At 37.2% G+C, this 22,964-nt stretch overlaps 1 protein-coding gene across 1 annotated transcript; it reads right to left on the reverse strand.

Annotated features, from left to right (window-relative positions):
- Positions 1–43: 43 nt before the first annotated feature.
- On the reverse strand, positions 44–22,710 carry LOC109030995 (periodic tryptophan protein 2 homolog). Its single transcript, XM_019042258.2, has 18 exons — positions 22,553–22,710; positions 21,175–21,287; positions 19,993–20,087; positions 19,082–19,210; positions 18,248–18,365; positions 17,327–17,652; positions 16,508–16,733; positions 15,799–16,006; positions 15,108–15,256; positions 10,424–10,571; positions 9,490–9,646; positions 6,500–6,680; positions 5,511–5,658; positions 4,683–4,860; positions 3,696–3,839; positions 3,176–3,250; positions 1,740–1,944; positions 44–1,015 (listed from the first exon to the last, which is right to left on the reverse strand). The coding sequence occupies exons 1-18, from the start codon at positions 22,568–22,570 to the stop codon at positions 904–906; spliced, it is 2,730 nt and encodes a 909-aa protein (XP_018897803.2). The 5' UTR covers positions 22,571–22,710; the 3' UTR covers positions 44–903.
- Between the last annotated feature and the right edge of the window lie 254 nt (positions 22,711–22,964).

Below are 22,964 nucleotides of genomic sequence, written 5' to 3' on the forward strand. Positions count from 1 at the left end.
TCTTGCCAAAAATTCCTTGTATACTTGGAAAATATTAAGGATGACTATTGGATGGGTTGGAATTTTATTTTATTTAAGTACTTAAATTACATATACTTAGTCTTCAACACTGTCAATACTGCACAAATATGAATAAAAAACACTTTCCAGGTTGAGAGTAATTTACATTTGACAAGATGATGAGTTTCTCCATTTTCTGAGTTTGAAATGTGTTCCATGACTTGCTTTTAAACGCATTAGAAGAACTGACTTGAGGCACACAATGTATTAAGAAGTCGCATTACAAAGCACTTGTTTATGAATGCTCACATTTTTCGAAAATTTAAAAGTGCAGCTTCCAACTCGAATTAAGAAAACCACTAAGCTCTAAAAAGTTGTGGATCCTTCAAATAGAACATATTGGCCTATTCTCCACTGGCGTTTGCAGGCAACTGATTGCTCTGAAAATTAATCGGCAATCGATTCCAACTTTTGCAAAAATTTTCGGAACTAGGCAAGTTTTTGATTTTGTTCATTGATCAATTTTGTTTCAATTCTTCCTAAGAATACTGAAATATTGTTTGTTCCAACATTTTACAGCCGCAAATAATATTTCAGAAAAATCTAGTGCAGACCTTTCAGATGCAATTAGGTAGAGATTAACACTTGAGAGATCTTCAGCCTGCACGAAGTCAAAAATTGACAAAATTATCTGCCACAAATTTCAGAGAGTGATCTCTGCCTTATGACTGAACTAAGGCACGAATGCACATTATTACAGCATCTATTTTTATCATTTCGGAGGTAAAAGTAAAGACTTGAAAATATTCTGATAAGATTTTCAAGAAGAAATATAATAAAATTCAACTCACAGTTTGGAGTTATTACACAACAAACTCCATCACACAGTGGGGTTTTTCTTCATCATAAGTCATCCAATTCCATTTCTTCTAAATCATCTGTCAGTTTTTGTTTCTCCTCAGCAAATTGACTCAGTTTCTCAATGTGCTTCAAAGTGTACGTGTTGAATTCGCAACTAGAAAAAAGATAAGAATTATAAATGAAAGAGGAAGCCTTTGCTAAGCAGTTGCCCTTTTTTAAGGTAAAAAAAAACCATACTACTCAACATATTTGGTTCAGGCAGAGAAATTTGGCGCTTGATGTTGCGCAAATCATGCTCTAAGTCAAATTTTGATGAGCAGATCGACGGTGTAAGTCGGCAATCACATATCTCGTTTGCAGTGTTCAAAAATCTCTGCCTCTATGTTATTTTTTTAAAGGAGAACAAATTGACATCATTCCTTTAAGTTTTTGCAGAATTTTCTTCGCACAGAGAGGAAAAATCACGGCAGTTTTACAGAATTGCCGTTGAGTAGTTTTCCGTTTAGTAAATAAAGTATGACAAGAAGTCTGCAACATCGCAAACCGAGTTATGTGATTGCCAACTTACACTGTTGAAATATGTATCATAATGCTTATATTCGCAAATTTCCTAGTGATTCATATGTGGAGACCTTAACTCAATAAACAGATGGTAACTCAAAAAAACCTGGTATTTTCATGATAATCTGCTGGTTGACAGAGTTAAAAACGAGAGAATTCTATGGAACATGACCAAATCTTGAATACACATGACACATTACAAAGAGATCCCATGAACAAAAATAGGAAGGAAAAATTAGATGAGAAGTAGAATTGTGCGTCCTGTCAGGATACTTATAAATTAGAGATGATCAAACCAAAAACTGATGAAAACTTACATTTTTGAAAGCTCTTGAAACTTCTTGGAGATGTTCTTCTGCAATAGAACGAGTGTTGTTTGAGATATGTTTTTGAACTTTGTTACAAGATGCTGAACCCATAGAAGATAGAACTCGATGTGCCGGGATGCTTCAATGAATGACGCGACGTAGCAAGTCACTTTCTCTGCATAGGCTTCTGGGAGAGCAGCTACTGTCAGTTCAACTGAGACACAATACAGAATAAATTGGGATATAATAAGAGTAGACAAAGCAAAAGGCTTTAGTAAAGAATCCCTCAATGTAAGGAATATGTTTCATGTTTTTTTTTAGAATCTTTGAAGAGAGGTATCATTTATTCAAATTTTCATTCACTCCATTCATTTTAAAAAAAACTGGTGTTAGAGGTGTCGTCAGCTAAGTTGACGATTGTCTACTTTCGGTTTGAAAGCACTAAGGACGAATTTAGGCCTCTGCACAAAGCAGCGTTCGCTACTATCTACCTTGAAAACATCCATCTCATGATCGTATCGTAAAAAAAGTACTCATCAGTTATGATTCACAACTTTTATGTGATAGTGATTTCTGTGTGGCTAAAAATTGAAGTCTTACAAGGTTTGAAAGTATTAAAAAACTTATCTTATCTAAGCTTGTGTTCTTGCTTCTACGAGAGTCAGATGTTTTCATGTGGATAGTAGTGATGCGAAAACGCTCGCAAACCGAGAGTAAACAACCGTCAACTTAGCTGATGACACCTCTACCAGGATGTATTTACTGATGAGCCTATGAATTTGAAAATGTTTTGTCTAGCTCTGTGATAGTTTTAAAGAAAGATGAGCTTAAGACTTGGTAAGGAATTAAAACTCAAGAGAAAAAACATGTGCTTAACAAAAAAACACCAAGGCACACAAATAATAAACTCTGCGGATGAACACTATCATATCATACAAAATTGAATAAGACTGGTTCAAAAAATGTCCAGTTCAGGGGTAATGATTAATTATGCCCCCTCTACCATAACAGATGTTTTTTTTATTCCCGTTGAGTGTATTAGAATTATCTTTTGCTGTTGTGCACTTACAGACAAGTGTTCTTAAAAGAGGTAGATTGATATTACTTTGCTCATAAGACGTTGATTCTCTGACGTAAGAGTATATTTTTTTCATCATAAGCCCCAACAAGCATGGAGTTATACGGTGAACAGGGCTCATGTGGAAATTGAGAAACGCCTTTATGTCAGAGGGACAGCAAAGAGTGCACTGTAGTTGTTTAGCATTGTGGACTTGAGGAGCAAAATTCTTCTCTCATACCTACTTAATTTATCATTCGAAACAATACTTTTCAATACTGATATTTTTTTTTCATATTCTTCGATTATGAAGTTTTGAAAATATAAAAAAAATTAGGAGACTGGGGTTAAAAAAAAGACCGAATCAATCTGAGGGTGAAATACTTACTTTCAGACACAGGAACTTTCTCTACAACTTCCCTCACAATGACTGGTTCGTTCAATCGAATGGACATCATTAGAGCTGTTCAAACAAGAGAAATTCGAGATGACTAAAATTAAAATCACGATTCTTTAAATAGGTAAAACAAGGGTGAATCAGGTTACAAACCCAGCTGAATAGAAAGCTGGAAGTTTGCCTGTAGAGGGGCTTTTATACAAGATACCCCTTACTGAGAACTTGAATTATGGTAAGACCTCGATTTATCAGATTTCACAGGACCGGAGGCCGAATCCGTTAAATCGCGATCCGATAATTTGAGGTCTTACTGTATAAGTTTTGATTTTGATCCCATGGTCTGTTACATCAGTTACGGGGCAAACTGAGAGCCTTAATCTTTTTTCACCGTATCTTTTATTGAAAATTGAAAACAACTTTGATTGCTAATGATTGGGCTCCTTTCACTAGGAGGAAGTTAAAGTTCACATTTTCACATAGTTAACACACTGGATAAGAATTGAAAACAAACCTTTAGCGTGATCATGCTTCCCTAGCGTTTCCTTCACTGCGGCTGGTGTTATTCCCATTTCCAGCTCAAATGGATCAAAGAGGTAATCAGATCTTAGGGAATAAATTAAGAGTCCTTCTGTTGTTGTTGCTGCCCATGACTGACCTAAAATAACCAGACAAAATTATGCCTTTTCAAAAAGCTTAAATTGTAAGACCAAAAGGAATACCTAGGTTTATATTTTGAGTAAGTATTTTTGGGCTGCAAACAAAGTCTTTTGTGACTTTCTTGGAATGAGTTCAGTATTCCTTTCCCGCTCGATGCACTCATCTTTCCTCTTATCCTTGAAAAACTTAACCTGACTGCGCATGCTTCAACTCTAAAGAATACTTGGATTACATTTTGCAAAAAGGAACCACTGTTTCTGGTCCATTTTAGAAACAATGTACATGCCATTGGTTTCCCTATGCAGATATGGGCTTTTATGGGAAAGCCAGAGATAGTGGTACCTTATTGCAAAATGTAATCCACTTGTTCTCCCTAAGGTAATTTTAAGTTTACTAGATGAAACTTAAAGAAAGTCAATGGACAATTTCAAAATGGTAAGCGGTAAAAATGTTTGCAAGTAGAAAGCAGATCTCAGAGGGAAAATAGTGCACAAGTTGAATCTGTGCATTTAGACTTACTTGATCCAAACAGCTGAGATTTGACAATCAAAATCACACTAAGCCCCATGATTTCATGCTCTCAACTCAAGCGAGACTAGCTTCAGTGCACTTTTGATTCATTGCCTTGCTGTGCGCTTGTTGTTGGTATTCTGAGAGGTGGTTTCTTTAATAAAGTGAAAATAGTTTCATGTGTGGCACACTGGCACAAACACCCTCTTCCACCCAGAACTTATCTGATTAGATTGAGACTTGATGCATCTTTCTCAAATGAAATTAACTGAACATAACATGGCCATGGTGTTCCGCCACAAGAAATGAAATATTGCAACAGCGTGAATACCTGTTGGAGAAAACTGAACATCAAAAACTCTGATCTCTGGTTTTGTTGACCTGGATGCCATGTCACCTTTCTTCACACCTGGCAGTTTTAGCATGACATTCCCTCCTTCACTGGGGTCACGTTCTTCCACTAATGCTACGTTCCCTAACTCAGTGAGTTTCCGCCGATTTATGAAGTCCTGGTGGAGAAAACATTTGATAATGAAAACACTGAAACTTTAAAATCTATCATTGTCCAAAATGTTAACACACGACAAACTCTCTTTCAAGATTTCATGTCATTTTGAAGACTCCAAGAATAAGACATCAAGGAAATGTGACAAGATAAATTTACTCTGGCTGCTCATAAAAAGGAAATTTCAAATAAAAATGAAAATACTGTCTTTTTTTAATGAGACCCATAAACCTTTGAGCCACGGTCTGCCATGGGAGAGCCACGGAAATCCAACAACTTATTGTCTTTTAAATTTATCTTCCTTTCTAACTACAGATATATTTTAAAAATTAAAAATTACAGTTGCACAATTTTAAAGCTGCCTCCATTAAGACGCATGGTGAGCACGAAGTGTGACACCAAATGCGGCGCAATGGAAGTTGATCGTTTAGTCAACGAATCTGAGCAGACAATTGGTAAACAACTTACGGCACTGACTACCAGGCTTCAAAAGTCAACCATGTTTGTTTTCCTTCTGACAGATCGTCAGCACTGACTTTGGTTACCGATTTCAGCATCCCGCATTGCTCATCTTCAATGCTGTACTTAAAATAAGGAATGGCATTAGAAAGTGAATGTTCTTCACTTAAAATAAAATGATGACTGAAAACTTACATCCACACCATCTAAGGATCGATTCTGCGTCACCTCGAATTTCTTTATGAGAATGGCCTCATCAACATTATAGATGCAAATAAATTTGGATTGTCCAGCTGCTATTATGAATTCTCCATCCGGTGAATAGCACAGAGTAGAGAATGCTCTGCAAAAAAAATATTGCATGAGAGCATAGCAATTACAGTTTTTGACAAAAAAAAAACTTCTCTTTTCTTTTTAAAGTTTCCCTGTTTTCTGATATACCTCTAAGAAACATCCATCTTTCAAACAAATGACCCTTTTCTAGACACACTTCAGCAGGAAAAACAAGGGAAAGAGATCAATAACCACTTTGATAAATTGCTTTGGCAGGCCCCTTCACACATTGTTCAGATTATTAAGGAGCAACACATTGCAGAGATGCAGAAAAGTCTAAGCATCCTCATTTTAAAAACTTCTTTTTTTCATAATTTTCAAAGAAATGACAGGCCGTTCATGCTGATATGTGAGGCCCTTCCTATTTTTAAGGCCCTTGTTCACGAGCCTTCTTATTTCCAGAATCTGTTTTTTGTCCCCTACTGATTGCAATCCACCAGTCTGGTAGCCAAAAAATTACTGCACCCTTTTTTTTATCACAAAATACACAAACTTCGATTTTTTAACATGCCTATCTCACATCTCCTCACATCTTATGAGGTCACTCATTGCAGTCAACCTATGAGAGTCAGTATTTCCAATCGGCTCATTTTGAGGGTTGCAATTTCTGCGATGCGCTATTCACAGGCTCTCTTCTAGACTAGGAGTTATTCCTCTTATATCAAGAAGTGCTACTGTTACTGTGGTCAGGATAATATCTTGTAAGTGCATTGCTTCTGTGTGCAAAGTTTCTGTAATTTTTGCTTGAATCTGTGGCAGTTAACGTAAAGATTTTTGTTCATTCGACCAGGGAGAATGCAGAACTTCTAAAATCATAATTAAATACATGCATACACTTCTTTGCCACGTACTTGGCTTGTAATGTTTTCTTGGCCGTGATACGGTCAGTCTCAAGACGGCCGCTGCCCAGGTCATTGCGCCCTTCAATGCATCCAAGTTGGTTTCCATGCTCGGAGTCAAAGAATGTTATATTCCCATCCAAGGTCGCAACGGCAACTTCCTTACCATTTGGTTTATACACAACATACAAACCTTAAAAGAAAAAAAAATTAATTAAAACATCAATAAAAAAAAATTTGAATTCATTGAAATTCTTTAACTTGCAAAATAATAAAATGCTCGTTTCATAAGACATCTTGCTTCAATTCAAAATGCAATCACTCAGCTCCCAGTACATGTTGATTAAGTTTAAGTATGTTATTCTTTGATAAAAGATTGATAATTCTTTCAAATTTTAAGACCTAAGTACAGCAAACTCCTGTCTCAATGTTAATTGTTTCTCGAAACATTATAACATTTTACAGATGTTGCATTTAAAATATTTAGAGGCAAACCCCAGGTTTGGAGCACTCCCACCCATTAAATATGAGCCAAAATCAATTGTTGCTCATACAAGGACGAATTCTGTTTCACATTAAAGAATACAGTAGAGTTGGGCCGGGTATCCGGCGATTATCCGGATTGCCGGATTATCCGGCCGGATACCGGATATCCGGCTCCGGCCGGATACGATTTTCGCGAGTATCCGGATCCGGCCGGATAATCGCGCTATCCGGTTTTTGGACCCGCCGAATAGTGCTTTTTTGGCCCTGAAAATTTCGATAAATTTTTGGTGATATTCTTTCTTTTTTCTTCCCTATCAATACAATTTTCTGTGTTTTTTCCTGAAACTTTTGACTTTTTTTCAGTCATGGTAATTGTTCGACCTTTACTACCGGAATAACGCACATGTTCTGCTAATTGACGCGATCGCAACGTAAATTCCTTTAGTCCGCGACCCGCGTGTTTCACTATGGAACGCCGTTACTTAGTGTCAAAACCCTTTTCTTGCGCGCGCGGAAAGAAAAAACCCGTTTTCGATGAAAATCTCTGAATTTCCGGATTCCGCGCCGGTTTTCGATATATTTGCACCGTTTGTGTCAAAACTATTTTTGTCGGCGCGCCGCTTCAAATCTGTTCCGCGCGCGGAATTTTCGATGTATCGATTCCTGCTCGCAGTTTGTGTCAAAACTATTTTTTTCGGCGCGACGCTCCGAATCTGTTCCGCGCGCAGAATTTTCGATATATCGATTCCTGCTCGCCGATCGTGTCAAAACTGTTTTTTCCGGCGCTGCACCAGGAAATAATTCCGCGCGCTACATTTTCGATATATCGATTTTTCTGCGCGCGGAGAATACAGGGTGATCCAAAAGTCCCTTCCACCCCCTCTAACTTTTTACCTAATTGAGGTAAAGATTTGAAACTTGGGGGATATTCCTAGGTCAAGGGGAGCTACTTTTTGGCCCCCCTAAAATTTTCAGGGGGCCCCCCTTAGTGGGGCAACGGCCCCCAACTTTTAATTTTCAAATGAGAAGACCCCCTTTGTGATAGTTCGTTTGAAAGAACATAAGAAAAGAAAACTTTTCACGCAAACCCGAAGTCAATATCTCAAACCGTTTCAAAATGGCGGCCGGTTAAAGTTCAAAATGGCCGAAAATTCACATCGGTAATTTGTCGATGGATTTGCGCGAAAATCGGTATGTAAGGGTATTTTGACACGAGAAAAACGAATTGGATGTTAGATTTTCAAAAAAAACCAAAATTTCCAATATGGCCGCTGTTTAAAGTTTAAAATGGCCGAAAATTGTCACCTCGGTTTTTCCTGATGGATTTGCCTAAAACTTGGAATTTGAGAGTATTTTGGCATAAGATAAACAAATTTGAACTTAGATTTCTAAAAAAATCAATTTTTGGTCATTTTGAACTTTAACCGGCGGCCATTTTGGAAATTTTGGTTTTTTTTTTTTTTAAATCTAACGTCAAATTCGTTTTTCTCGTGTCAAAATACCCATTCATACCGATTTTCGCGCAAATCCATCGACAAATAACCGATGTTAATTTTCGGCCATTTTGAACTTTAACCGGCCGCCATTTTGAAACGGTTTGAGATATTGACTTCGGGTTCGCGCGAAAAGTTTTCTTTTTTTATGTTCTTTCAAACGAGCTATCACAAAGGGGGTCTTCCCATTGGAAAATTAAAAGTTGGGGGCCCCCCTGAAAATTTTAGGGGGGCCAAAAAGTAGCTCCCCTTGACCTAGGAATATCCCCCAAGTTTCAAATCTTTACCTCAATTAGGTAAAAAGTTAGAGGGGGTGGAAGGGACTTTTGGATCATCCTGTATTCTCCGCGCGCAGAAAAATCGATATATCGAAAAAGTGGCGCGCGGAATTATTTTCTGGTGCAGCGCCGGAAAAAACAGTTTTGACACGATCGGCGAGCAGGAATCGATGTATCGAAAATTCTGCGCGCGGAACAGATTTGGAGCGCCGCGCCGGAAAAAATAGTTTTGACACAAACGGCGAGCAGGAATCGATATATCGAAAATTCCGCGCGCGGAACAGATTTGAAGCGGCGCGCCGACAAAAATAGTTTTGACACAAACGGCGCAAATATATCGAAAACCGGCGCGGAATCCGGAAATTCAGAGATTTTCATCGAAAACGGGTTTTTTCTTTCCGCGCGCCGAAAAAAAATTCCGTGCGCGCAAGAAAAGGGTTTTGACACTAACGGCGTTTCATAGTTTCACTTTCATAGATGCAGGTGGAAATTCAAGGCCCGAATTTTGTTAGCTACGACCGATCGTGAGTCGAGTAAACTTAACCTCAAAAATCGCGACATTTTTCTAGCGAAAAAGCACTATCCGGATCCGGTACTATCCGGATCCGGCCGGATACTTTTTTGAATTATCCGGTATCCGGATCCGGCCGGATACAAAAAACCGATATCCGGATCCGGTTCCGGTGACGCGAAAATTCCATTTCGGCCCAACTCTAGAATACAGTCAAAGGAAAATTAAGTTTACCATCTGCGAGAAGCTTGACTGTCTCGTGATCTGTCCCGGTTTCCACAGCATTCCAAAGTTTTAATGACTTGTCCCAACTGGTTGAAGCCAGCGCTGAACTTGACATGACTGGACTAAACATAAGACTTGAGACAGGTCCTTCATGCCCACTTAAGACCTAGGAGATAGAAAATGAAAAGATAAAACTCTGTCTTGATCAAAACTGGGTTTTACTTCACATATGTACACCTCATCTAATTTGGAGGCTTTTTGAGCTTTCAATATTTTTTTTTTAAATTCAGAATGTGAGGCAATGGTCTACTTCAAAGGTAATGTTAAATGCAGCATAACTTTTGGCCATTTTGAGCCCAAGCTTGGTTGAATTGCTTTGTTATCCCCTAAATACCAACATAAAATAAACTTTTAGGTTGGTGGCACCAATAGAAATTGGCGAAACACCTGCAAAAGATGAATATCAAAACTACCGCCATTTGTTTCAAGCGGCTTTAGCACTTAAGATGTATGAAAGCACATCCCAACTCAGCCGACAAAGCTTAGAATGAATGGAAGCGATGGAACTACTAACCTGAAATTTGAATGAGCAACAAGATTCAATCGTACAGGGGTGCAAAATTCTAACAAATCAAAGTAAATTCTCTCTTGGGTTTATAACTTTTGAAGACAATAAGATCTCAATTTATCGGATTTCAGGGGATTGATGAATTGATCCGATAAATTACAGAATCCGTTAATTTGAATTAGCTTGAAACCCTTGAAGGGGGCGAAAGATTGACTGCAATCCGATGAATTAAGATCTTACTGTATTCAGAAAATGATTGTTTTAATCTTCTCAAGTAACTTCATACATTAGGTGGATTTCAAATTTTGATATGATCTAGTGATCAAAGGCAAGATAAGTCAAGTAACATACAAAAAATTAGAGCATTTCTCAAACCTCAAGCAAGCGGCCAATTTTTATGGACCACAGGTAAATTTCAAAGAAGTCTTGGCCTCCAGCGGCGACTAATTCTGAAGTTGAGTCGAGAGCCAAACAAGAAAATTGAACTGGACGCGGAGATGTGAAGGTTCTGAAGTTACGATACCTAAATGAGAAACAAAACAGTGGTTGTTGAAAGATACAAAGAGGTCTGTGCAAAAACGGCAAAATCCGCCCACCCTCAGATTTCAACCAAACTTCGGATTTTGATAGGCCTATATGCCAATAGTAATCCCTGAAAATTTCAGCCCCCAAAAATAATTACAAGAGGGGGGGCGGGGGGTCAAAGTTGGAAAATCGTGCAAAATTCAAACTGCTATATCTCGGCAACGGTTACAGCTTTTTGAATGCGGTTTGGACCAAAAAACGCAGAATTGTATGTAGTTTCTATTTCATGTATCGTTTGTTACAAAATTTCAACGCAACGTTGCCATTTTTGCAATTTTTTCAATTCTTATCAAATTTTGACCCCTTAAATTTGGCAACATTGTAAATAGCAAAAAACGTCATCTCGCGATTTTGACCAAAATAAGATATGTTGTTCTCAATGCAATTCCCTACAAAACAGCACAAGTCGCATACTGGGGAAACGATTGGTTCGCAAGTTACAGCTTCTCAAAGTTGCGCACCTCGAGGTTGTTGCGCGCTGCGCATGGTATTAGCGCGCCTTGCCTCGAACTACAGCGACTTATTCACGGTTTAAAAACGCTTAGACGCTTTCATATGTTCTATTCTACTGTATTTTTCATTAGAAAACGAGAAAAGGTCCACGGGTACCAAAAGAAGGGGGGGGGGAGCCGTAAATGATAGCCTTTTTTTACGCTTTTCGCAATATTTTTAACTCAAACGAGCGGAATTAGGGCTCCTTGCACCCCCCCCCCCTTTTTAACTCACGCGTTCTCTTTTCTCAGTTTTCTAAGGCAAAAATGATGTATAATTAAATGCAACATCTGAAAATAGAAAGGTGTACCCGCTTGGCGACCGAACCCAGCACCAAAAATAACAAATACACAACCAAAAATTGATGGTAATTGTTCCATGACGAAACGAAATAACATAACTATGTTTATAGTTTGGCTTACCTAAACATCTTACTCGTCATCTTCTTCCTCATCAGTTTCTACAGATGATGGTTTTCCTAGAGGGAAACATCTATTCAGAAAATCCGATGGGCCTTTAAAATTCTGTTGATATCTGCCGTATCCAAGATACCAAATGATAGCGATGATATGAGCGCATGTACCAATAGTGCGAGCACCGTTTTTGCACGTACAGTAGTTACCGATAATCGATTCTGACGAACGTTTTTTTAAATCAATTAAAATAAATATAGAATAAACTTTATTCGATTTATGGCGAGACAGCAGTTTACACTTCAAAAATTGTGATTTTTTCACTGTAAATCCGTAATTAGAAAAACTAGGCATGTAAGAGTCTTTGCACACTTGAAATTCATATTTTCCCGAGTATAAATGATCCCCGATGTAAGAGCGTGCTAATGAAAGCTGATAAGTTCCACAGAATGGTTTAAAGTCACTGCTTTCCCAGATCGGAAAATCTTGAAGATGGGCCTCTGATAATTTCTCGAAGTTCTTGTACTTCCTCACCAATGATTCACATTCGACGACCTTTTGGAGAATATTTTCTTTTTCCAAATTCGCTAACATGCAAGTAGCCACAGAAGAATCATCTTCGTCGCTGTAAAGCCTTTGGAAAAAATTATTGTGGATAGCTGCTGCGATTCGAACATCCGTGTATAGATATGGATATGATTGAGAGGGAATCACCGAACGCAAGTACTTAAACCGCTTTAAACTACTATTTACAACCTCTACAACCCACCGCTGCTTTGTACAAACTCGACTCTGGTTAGCTTCTAAAGTAGTGAGCTGAGAATTATCCCTTTTTAGGCAAGGGATCGTTACTTTGAATCCTAGTGCTTCAAGGTCATCTTTTACTCGCTCAAAACCACGATCTAAAATAAAGATATCACCTGGCTTGAAGAGTTTCTTAAAAAAGTCAGTCTTTATAATGTTTTTCAAAATATCTGCATCGGAGACATTTCCTGCATACAATTCATCAGGACCTAGTACTTCAAGAATCAACCCATTTGTTGTTGTCACTATCATGGGTTTTACATAATTTCTCTTTTTTTGGCCCCCGAAAGTCTGACGCTGAAACCTAAAGTTTAAACTTTTATGTAAAAACAAATAAGTACCGTCCCAAATAGTGATTAAAGTGTCATCTCCTTCCTTCACACAATTTAAAACACGAGATATATTAGATTGTTCGGCTCGAATTTGTTCGCGCAAAAAATTCCCTAAGTACACCGGTACAAAACTATCGTTTAAATGTTGCCTGCATTCAGTAATTTTACGGCTAACTGTGCTTCGTGATATGTTTAAAATTGTTGCTATTTGCTCTTGAGTAATTCCAGCGTACAAGTACATCAAATAAGCACCCAAAACACAGTCATCTTTTTCAGGTATATACTCGAGTAGAGTCTCGAACTGCAATTTATTTAGGCCGGTCCATACCTGAATGTCATGGTCGGAAAGTTTTAAAAAAAACCCTGTCGCACTATCACTTGACTTTCCGGAGGATGAATTGTGGTATTTGCACGTTATTGACAATAACTCCTCAATTTCACCTGCACTAAAAGAAGAAGACTCAGAGCATTTATCAATGAAACCGGATAGAAATAAAGGATCCAAAACACCGTTTGTGAAATGATGAGCACAACACCGACTGCCCTCTCGTATAATGAACTTATACTCAAAAAAAATTGCACTTCTCAGCTGTTTGTTCAAAAAAATTAAATTACCTGAATCTAATGAATCTGAGCAATCAAAAATACATTTACGGTGAGTTTTAACGGAGGGAGACTTAAAGCCAATTGTCACTTTTTCAGGGGGTTTTTCCGCGACTTCCGACGATTTCCTGAGAAATTCCGCACTACATTTTAAACAAAACCACTGTCCACTTCGGCAAACTTTGTCTTTACGACTTTTTTTCTCTAACGAGACTTTACACTCAACGCATGTTTGTACATTACCACTCATCGTAAAAGAAAAATGACAGGATTTAAGAAAATAACCCGGCTCGATCGAAAGATAGAGGTCAACTAATTGATCAGTTTAAACAGGTGTTATTACAATTTGCAATGTGCATGTTATCATCGGTGTTGTGCTAATCTATCTTCACGATTGATTAAAATAATACCCATAGATCAGATAAGGATTCGCAATCTCCTAACTCCGCGGTCCATCAATGATCGCGCGCCCTATGCAGTGTAAGGTAGCCAATCCTACCAAATCGTTCAGTGTTCACAGAAAAATACAATACTGCGATATTGTCGAAAATCGATGAATCGATATAGTTTAAAAATTTTAAAAATACTTCAGAAATAGCTCCTGAAGAAAATAAGAATTTCAAGTGTGTCCATTCATGCAAATTCTACTGTTTGTGCAGGGTTCGGTCGCCAAGCGGGTACACCTTTCTATTTTCAGATGTTGCATTTAATTATACATCATTTTTGCCTTAGAAAACTGAGAAAAGAGAACGCGTGAGTTAAAAAGGGGGGGGGGGTGCAAGGAGCCCTAATTCCGCTCGTTTGAGTTAAAAATATTGCGAAAAGCGTAAAAAAAGGCTATCATTTACGGCTCCCTCCCCCCTTCTTTTGGTACCCGTGGACCTTTTCTCGTTTTCTAATGAAAAATACAGTAGAATAGAACATATGAAAGCGTCTAAGCGTTTTTAAACCGTGAATAAGTCGCTGTAGTTCGAGGCAAGGCGCGCTAATACCATGCGCAGCGCGCAACAACCTCGAGGTGCGCAACTTTGAGAAGCTGTAACTTGCGAACCAATCGTTTCCCCAGTATGCGACTTGTGCTGTTTTGTAGGGAATTGCATTGAGAACAACATATCTTATTTTGGTCAAAATCGCGAGATGACGTTTTTTGCTATTTACAATGTTGCCAAATTTAAGGGGTCAAAATTTAATAAGAATTGAAAAAATTGCAAAAATGGCAACGTTGCGTTGAAATTTTGTAACAAACGATACATGAAATAGAAACTACATACAATTCTGCGTTTTTTGGTCCAAACCGCATTCAAAAAGCTGTAACCGTTGCCGAAATATAGCAGTTTGAATTTTGCACGATTTTCCAACTTTGACCCCCCGCCCCCCCTCTTGTAATTATTTTTGGGGGCTGAAATTTTCAGGGATTACTATTGGCATATAGGCCTATCAAAATCCGAAGTTTGGTTGAAATCTGAGGGTGGGCGGATTTTGCCGTTTTTGCACAGACCTCTTTAACTCAAATATCCTAAACTCTCCAAATTATACATAATTTAATTCCAAATTGATAGTTGTATGTGTTGAGTCTGGCTATATTATTTAATAAAACACCATAGACTTAAAGGACTTGTATGATAGCTGAAAGAGAGAAAGATATGATCAAATGAAAGTGTGCAGTAAAAAGAGGTATGCTCCCTCTTTTCACATTCTTCTAAAAAAAATTTCCTAAAATAATTTTCCTCCTAATTTTTCATAATTAGAGATTGGTAATTAATTACCAAGGCGAAAGACTCAACGCTAGGGAACTTTCTCTAAAAAAGAAAAAAGAATCAAATATTAAACCTGGCTAAATCAAATGCTCGAACAGTTCCATCGAGTGATGCGGTGACAACAAATTTCCTGTTGTTGCTGAAGGTGACTGCAGAAACGCAAGACTCATGTTCCGTAAACGTGACAAAACAGAAGCCACTCTGTGTATTCCACAATTTCACCTGCCGATAAAAACAATATTATGTTATGAATATTGAATTAGGGCAAACAAATATTTCTAGTTTTTTGCACAGGGAAATTATGAATATTGAAAGAATTGGGTGTATGTAAGTTTGAAGGAATTATAAACATAGAGTTTACCTGTTCCGTTAAGCATATTTACATCCAATTGTCCCTGTAGAGAAATAACGCTTGCTTTTGCTTAGGCGTTTCAAACTAAACCATGAGATGATGCCTAATCCCACAATGTAAAATACAAATGATGTCATCTGCATTATCTAACTTCCATTACATCTGTGTCAAAAGTACGTAATTTTATCTCTTTTAGGAGTAGATTTCCAAAACTCCCGTTGTATGAATCATATCTATAAAATTTTAAAGAGAAAATACATATTTTTTTCTTGTTCCAATCTCGTCTAGTAGCATATTATATTAAGTGTGATTTAAAGAATTTAGGGTGGCTGACAATTTCAAACTTTTAGCTTAGACTTACATTAGAGGAGAAATTAATTTTTAGGGAATGAGAGAAATAAAAGTGTGATACCTTCCCATCTTCACCACCAGTTACAATCATGGCTCCGTCATGGGAGTAGGCAAGAGTAGACATAGCATTCTCGTGCCCCTGCTGCTTCATGATGTACGACTCACTCTGCCACTCCCACACTACGAGTTGACCTCGAAGGGAGCATCCTATTGCCAGCCAGTCTCCCGTTTTATTTAACGCTAACGATGAAATTGAGTTTTCTGAAATGCTGAAATGATTGTTAAAAAGACCATTTAAAAAGTTACTCATAATATGGATGTAAAAGCAAACCTTACTCAAGAGATTCAATGTTAGATCAAAGGGTGCTGACATGAGATCGTTAGGCCAAATGTGTCGGTGAGTGAAGAATAAGTTTCGTGTGCTAAGAAATTAACTTGAAGTTGAGACAACTCCAGATGTGCTTTGACTTGTCAATATTTGATGCAAGTTGAGATATTGATAGCTAGACCATATAAAAAGCTAAGTGCAAAAAAAAAGTACTTCAAAAACCCTATTCAGAAATCTCCTATCGTGTTTCAACACCCACAAGGAGAACTATTCAATATTTTCCCTGGCATTTTAGTGTGATGTTTTTGGAGCGTAACAACAGTTGTGGGTTGGTTTTTTCTGTAACAAAAATGAAATATGAACAGACTTACAGCATCGTAACCTGAGATACGATTTTTTCGATTTTAGCCATCGATACCCAAAATGAGACCCCCAGAATTACCTGAGAGAGTGAATAAGATTTACGTCAGGTAGCTCATGGATGAAAAATGAGCCATTGGAAAAACCCGTGACAAGGATATGTGTTCCTTTATGGTAGTCAGCACAGGTGAGAGATACATTTTTTGTGTCCATTTCTTTAAAGTTGTCCTTCAGATAGTGGCGTACTTTTTGTGAATACTGCAGCTTGGTGAATTCTTGAGCTTCTGATGAGGGAAGCTCCTTAATGTCTGAAAAATTGAATAGAAAATTAAAAATTGACTTTTGCAAAATTCAAATTATTAGAAGAAAACTAAAAACGTAAGCAAAATAAACAACTAAATAAAAAAAGTAAAATAAATACATCTTTCGAAAAACCCACAAAAGGTGATACTTTCTTCTAAGGCACTATAGGCAGTGGACAAATAAAATGAAACAACAACAAAACTATTAAGGGTAGGAGCTTGACTGCTTAAATTGAAAAAAGGCTGTTGTCTGCTTTTGAACAAGTAGGAGGATGAAAGAAATTTATCTTGGAGGCATAACTTTTTCATTAGCATTGTGTGACTGAACAGGGAAATAAGCTGCCAAACATGTTCAAAGTGGAGCAAAAAAGACTACATGGCTTTTGAAAATTGATGCATCTTTCTGTATAGAAAAAATTGTAGAAATGGAAAACATAATTGACAAGTATGTGAAAATAATTCAGATTAAATCTCTTTCAAATTTCCTGAATTCAAAAAATAAAATGTTTGAATTATTCCAATACACATTTATTTAGAATACCAGGTTTCTGCCATTAATCAAAATATTTTTTAAACCCCTGTGATAAATATGCATGTACCTGCTTCTTCCTGTAAGGCCTTCTCACGTTCCTCCCCTTTAGACAAATCAATATCATCCTCTTCCAGAATATGTGTGTCACGTTTTTTCGCTTTCTTCCTAGGAGCCTCAGGATCGAATGGCACGAGGTCTGAAGGATCAATGTTACAGTCCCACAGAACCAATCGCCCATTTTTGCTCAGAGATACAACATCCAGCGATTTAGTTTCGAAAAAAACAGCCATGATTTCTTCCGAGTGGCCACCAAGAGAATAGATGTGAAAGTTCGCCCACCGTTCAGCTCCAAAAATTTTTGTGCTGCCATCTTTTGAAGCAACTGCTATTACACTTGAAAGAAACAACAGAAATAATAACTATTTTAAAAATAGATCACAATAGGAGAAAATCATCATGCCTTTGGTGCTGACTTTATATAATTGTCCATCGATGAACGAAACTGTATTTTAGGAGGTCTTCTTATTTGACCTGTATACAGTGGTTTGTACTGCCTAGAGTTTTCATATTTTCTTCATTCTCCAAATACCTGGCTTTTCTCTGATTTTTCATGGTTTTTCCCCAACTTTCAAAATTCCGTATTTCATGACTTTCCCTGAGCTACAAACAAACTTCCACTTGCATTTTTTCTTTTGATTTACACTGACTTCAGTTACAATTTTTGAGGAATTCCACCGCTACAAATTAAATTTCAAAAAAATGCACACGGAAATTATTCCTTCTCTCTCCCGCGTGCATTGACTGAAGTTGCTGAGTTGTTGCACTTCAAACAAAATTCTCAGACTTTCTAAAAATTCCCTGACTTGCCAGGTTTTCTGAACAGCTCAAAACTTTGGCCGTGACTAAAACTACGAGAAAAACATTTTCAAAGTGAAGTCAATTTTGTTGACTTTGAATTTAAGTAAAAGATTAAATCTTGCAGAAATACCTTGAATCATCGCTCCAAGCGATGCCTGTTGTGTCGTCTAATGAAGCATGGAACACTCGTTTCATGATGAATTGATTAAACTGACCATCAAATTGGCCAGGGACTTGAAATAGGAACACTAAAATAAGGGAAAAGTAATTAGATACTATAAAAAAATAACATCATTCAATAAATACATGTTACATTATAGGCTCATTAAGTTCCTTTCATCACATTCTTAAAAAGCTTGTTAATTACAACTGATTGAGATTAACTAACAAAACGGATACTTAATTCAGTAGAGCAATTGAGCTTGGTGCACAAAGTTCCTTTAACCAACACACAACATTTTTACTTATAGTGGTAAGAAGAGACGCTGCAAAGCACTTAAATGCGAGTGGTTAAAATTTACAATTACTGATGCATTACATACAATGCTATCAGGGTCAATACTCTTTTGCTGCTACATTTTGAGATAAATCAGATGATTGAATCGGTATTCTTCACAGTACCCAAGCGCCAGAATCCACTTTTCATGAAGAGTGGGAAGAACTGTGCTATTTAGCGTGCGCTTAATCTTTTGAGCCCAAAGAATGTACATGCCTGAAGAATACCTATTATACTGGGCTGATTGAACTCATGTTGAACGGCTCAGTTTTTCTTAAGCATTGGATTCTGGCCCTTGGGCACTTGAGAAAAATATGAGTTCAATTTTGGATTATTTTACATAGTTTGATCGCCTACGACATGTTAGCAAATTAGCGATGAACGTTTTAGCTCTGGTTGCAATAAAAAGTTGGAAAATGTATGTTCTGGACATCTATGGTAACTTTCCCGAAAATTATGAATACTTACAATTATTTTCTTTTGAAGCTGCGAGATACTTTCCATCAGGACTGAATTTCAAACAAGTAACAGTTCCTTTGAATCTGTGGCGATGGACTACAGTGAGACTCATCATACTGACCAGATGCAGTTCTCCTTCTGCGCAAGTAACAGAAAGACAGAATTGAAAATAAAAAAAAGAATTCCAAATGCATATAGCTTGCTATCTTTCAGTTTACTATCCATTCCTTGTAATACCTGCTTGTTCAGCTTTGTCTGTATTTAGGCCTTTGTAATTTTTTGTGCATTTTTGTCATTGGGATTATTCCCGTTGGAATTTTAAATAAAAGTAAATAATTAAATAAATGAGTAAAGGAGTAAGTATTTTGAAAAATATATAATTATGCTGTTAATGGCCGTTGTGCATTATTTCTCACTTGCTGAGTCAGAAGAGCTTCACTTAAAATATGCTTCTTTGACTTATGATCTCTTTCATCTGCCTAGACAATACTGTCTAGTTTTCAAAATTTCGTTTCTTAGTCCAATTGAACACTGAGTGCTGAGATCTTAACTTTCTCTAGAGTCGAGTCTCTGGAAACTCAGATTCAGCCACAAAGGCTCTGGTTCCAATGCCCTGTAACATGCACGCGCAGATGCAAGGTCAGAAATCTTCTACACTCCTGGCACCGTCAGGTATTATAAGACCATCAGGATTTAGATCTTTCAACCGACAAACGAGACATTTAAGCCTATGGATGCCTGGATTGCTCTCATCTTTGAGATCACCCACCGACTTGATTCAAAATTCCTGATTGTGTGAGTATTTAAGGCTGTTAAAACATAAATAGTTATACCATCTACTAGACTTAAATACCTCTAAAAAAAGAATGGGTTCTGAAAATGCCTTAAAAATAAGCAGTTAATAAATTAAGCATTAATACCTTCATTGACGGCTGCAAGGATGGCGCCTGAAGGTGAGAGATCCAAGAGGATGAAATTAAATCGGCTCTCGACAGGTAAAGTTGATGTTCGATTGCTGAGGGAGAAGCAAAAATTTCTATTCAAGCAAATCATATGAAAGTAGGGCTGTCCTCGAAACGTTGTTTCGCTTGTTGGTTCGTACGAAATGATCGAGCGATCATTTCGTAGTTGCTCATATCGAAAGCCATTTTGTTTCAAAGACTGTTTTGAATCAGAATCAGTCACAATTATTTTGATTAGTGCAATCTCATGAGGATTCCAGTGGGAGTTATGCATCCACCCCTGATGAAAGCTCTAAAATGCTTCCCGAAGAAAGTTCACAAGATGAGAGGGTCCCAGCTGGCTAACATCTTTCCAGTAAAAAAATATGGAGAAGAACAAGACCAGTTCCCACATATTTTTACACAGTGATTACAGACCTACTTACTTATAGAGCCAAAGAGAGTAATTCCGAAAACAATTTCCGGGAACCCTTGTACCCGGTTTGAAACTTTCTCGAGAATCTTTGATCCCGCATCGGGAGAAAATACAATGAAGCACCCACCCTTCATTTGCTAAACATGGAAAATCTTGTTTCTACATTACAAAATAACATTTCGATCGAAACGAAACAGATCTTCGACGATGATCGAAAAAATCGCTCACTCGTTTGGCGGACAGACCTATATGAAAAAAGAAAATATTAGAAAAAAATTATTGTGTTATGGAATTTTTGTAATCAGGGGTGAAGAGAGTTCTTTGCCTTCAGATTTTGTGAGGCTGCCTTCACAATGCTATCCATATAACACTATTTTCCTTTCACATTTGTTGAGGAAGCCTCTACATTGAGCTTCAGTGTCACTTAAGAGCTTCAACAGTTACAGTGCAAAATTAACCAATACCTCTATCCTATAGGACTTCATCATTTTTTCATCTCAGAATATGAAGATGTGTGCGTTCCTAAGTAAAATCCAAACTTAAATAGCGATTAGTCGCTGTCAAGCAAGGATATACCTTCCCTGTAGGTAATTTTAAACTATGACAGGAAAAAATATTTACAGTCTGCTATTAAAAAAAAGTAACATTTCGATTCTGGAATCTACTTAAAATATACTGCATCATAAATGAAAATAAATATAAAGATACAGGGGTGGGTTACGTACTTCTTGAGATCAAAGATGGAAATCCGATTCCCGACAGGACTGATGACAGAATTGCCATCATTGGTGAATAACAGGTTTCCTTTTCTGTAAACTGTGCCCAGCAAGTTCGAAAACTGAAAAAGAGAAAAATTTGGTGATCTACAGCGCAAATATAACAGGCAAAGTGTATCGTGAACACACATAGCTAGCCAAAAAGTTCCAGTTTCTGTGATGAAAGAATGACAACAGTGAAATTACAGAAATGCATACCTGTATATCATAACACATGCTTACATAGATTGCAAAGTTCCAAATTCCTATTCCTATTTTTTTTTTTTCTTTTGGAAGTATTGCTTGGAGGGGAAAAATCCAACACACTTTTGTGCAATGATGATCTCCATCTTACAGACAAATTTTAACTGAAAATTCGCAACAATAGAAACCAAAATATGTCAATTTGTATTGTAATTTGAGATTAGTGCGGTATTGGAAAAATCAGAATGAGCCAACTAGCGACTTCCTCACTCTAGATAATCCGAAATTTTACATGAATCAAAATTAATTTTTTGAAGCAAAACACACGCACAAGCAATGCGCTAACATCACCAATACAGGGGTGCATTAAGCTCAGAGAGTCATATATCATTTACCAAAACCCACTCCGTTTAACGAGTAATTTCATCGATACAGCACTGATTATTCTTCGATCCCATCAGATGCTATATTATCAAAGTGTATAATGTTGCATTAAAGAGGCAGCATGGTCGCAGAAAAAAGGCTCTGACAAGTAAAAGAGAAAGGTAGATGTCAAGCCTTGGAAATTCCTGACTCTCACAGATATACTTTACATTGGGGAGTAGTAGCAGTGGTCTGCCTCTTAAACACCATGATAGACCATAGAGAAAAAGGAGGAGGTGTTTGCTTTCTGGCATCTTGGATTTTTTAATGATGAGGATCCGTACAATTTTTACAATCGACTTTTTAGAAATGGTGTGGGTAATAAATTCATACTATGTAAGGTGTTTGAAATTACAAATGAGTTGTTTTAAGCAAAATATGGACATTAAGGTCTATTTTTCATACTTCGACTTCCGAATTTTGCTGGAGTACCTGAACCAACCTGCGTTACAGGGTAAACGATCCTCAAGAAGTTGACACCTCCTTTCTTTTCTCTATGACGATAGACAATGGTATGAAATTACTATGGCTATTGAAGGCCTAAGGAAGAAAAAGAAGGCAGTAAACCGCATACTAAGTTCAGCCTCGTGCTTACATCCTCCTTTCTCTTGCATACAAGTTAGCATGGATAGCATGGTAGGGATAGCGGAGTGGTTCCTCACATTCCCAAATCCAACATAATATTAATGACAGCGAGGATAAATTTAATTAGGATACTTACCTTGTATGAGAACTTCATTGTCAAGGATAAAGTCGAAAAATAAGAATTATTAACTGCAGAAAAACATAGTTATCAAATATCAATGTGATAATTTCAAATGACCACGAGTTTCGAGGAGGTTAGCTGTGCGGTGTTGTCAGAAAGGCAATCATTCCTCGCTTCTTCCCGTTTTTTTAATTACAAACAAAACATAAATTTGTATAACTTGGCAACTCGACGCATCAGCAAGCTTGCCCATCACAACAATGAAAAATGTCAAAACCGCGAAGCTCAATCTACGTCTTTTCAAGAATGGGACTTTCTGAATAAACTCATATAATGTTTATTAGGATTTTCTCAAATAGACCAATGAAATTAATTCATTATAAATCAAAGTAAATAGAAAGAAAAAAACGGTCATTTTTCTGATTAT

The sequence above is a fragment of the Bemisia tabaci genome, chromosome 3 (genome assembly GCF_918797505.1).
Source record: "Bemisia tabaci chromosome 3, PGI_BMITA_v3".
In the NCBI taxonomy this organism is placed as follows: domain Eukaryota; kingdom Metazoa; phylum Arthropoda; class Insecta; order Hemiptera; family Aleyrodidae; genus Bemisia; species Bemisia tabaci.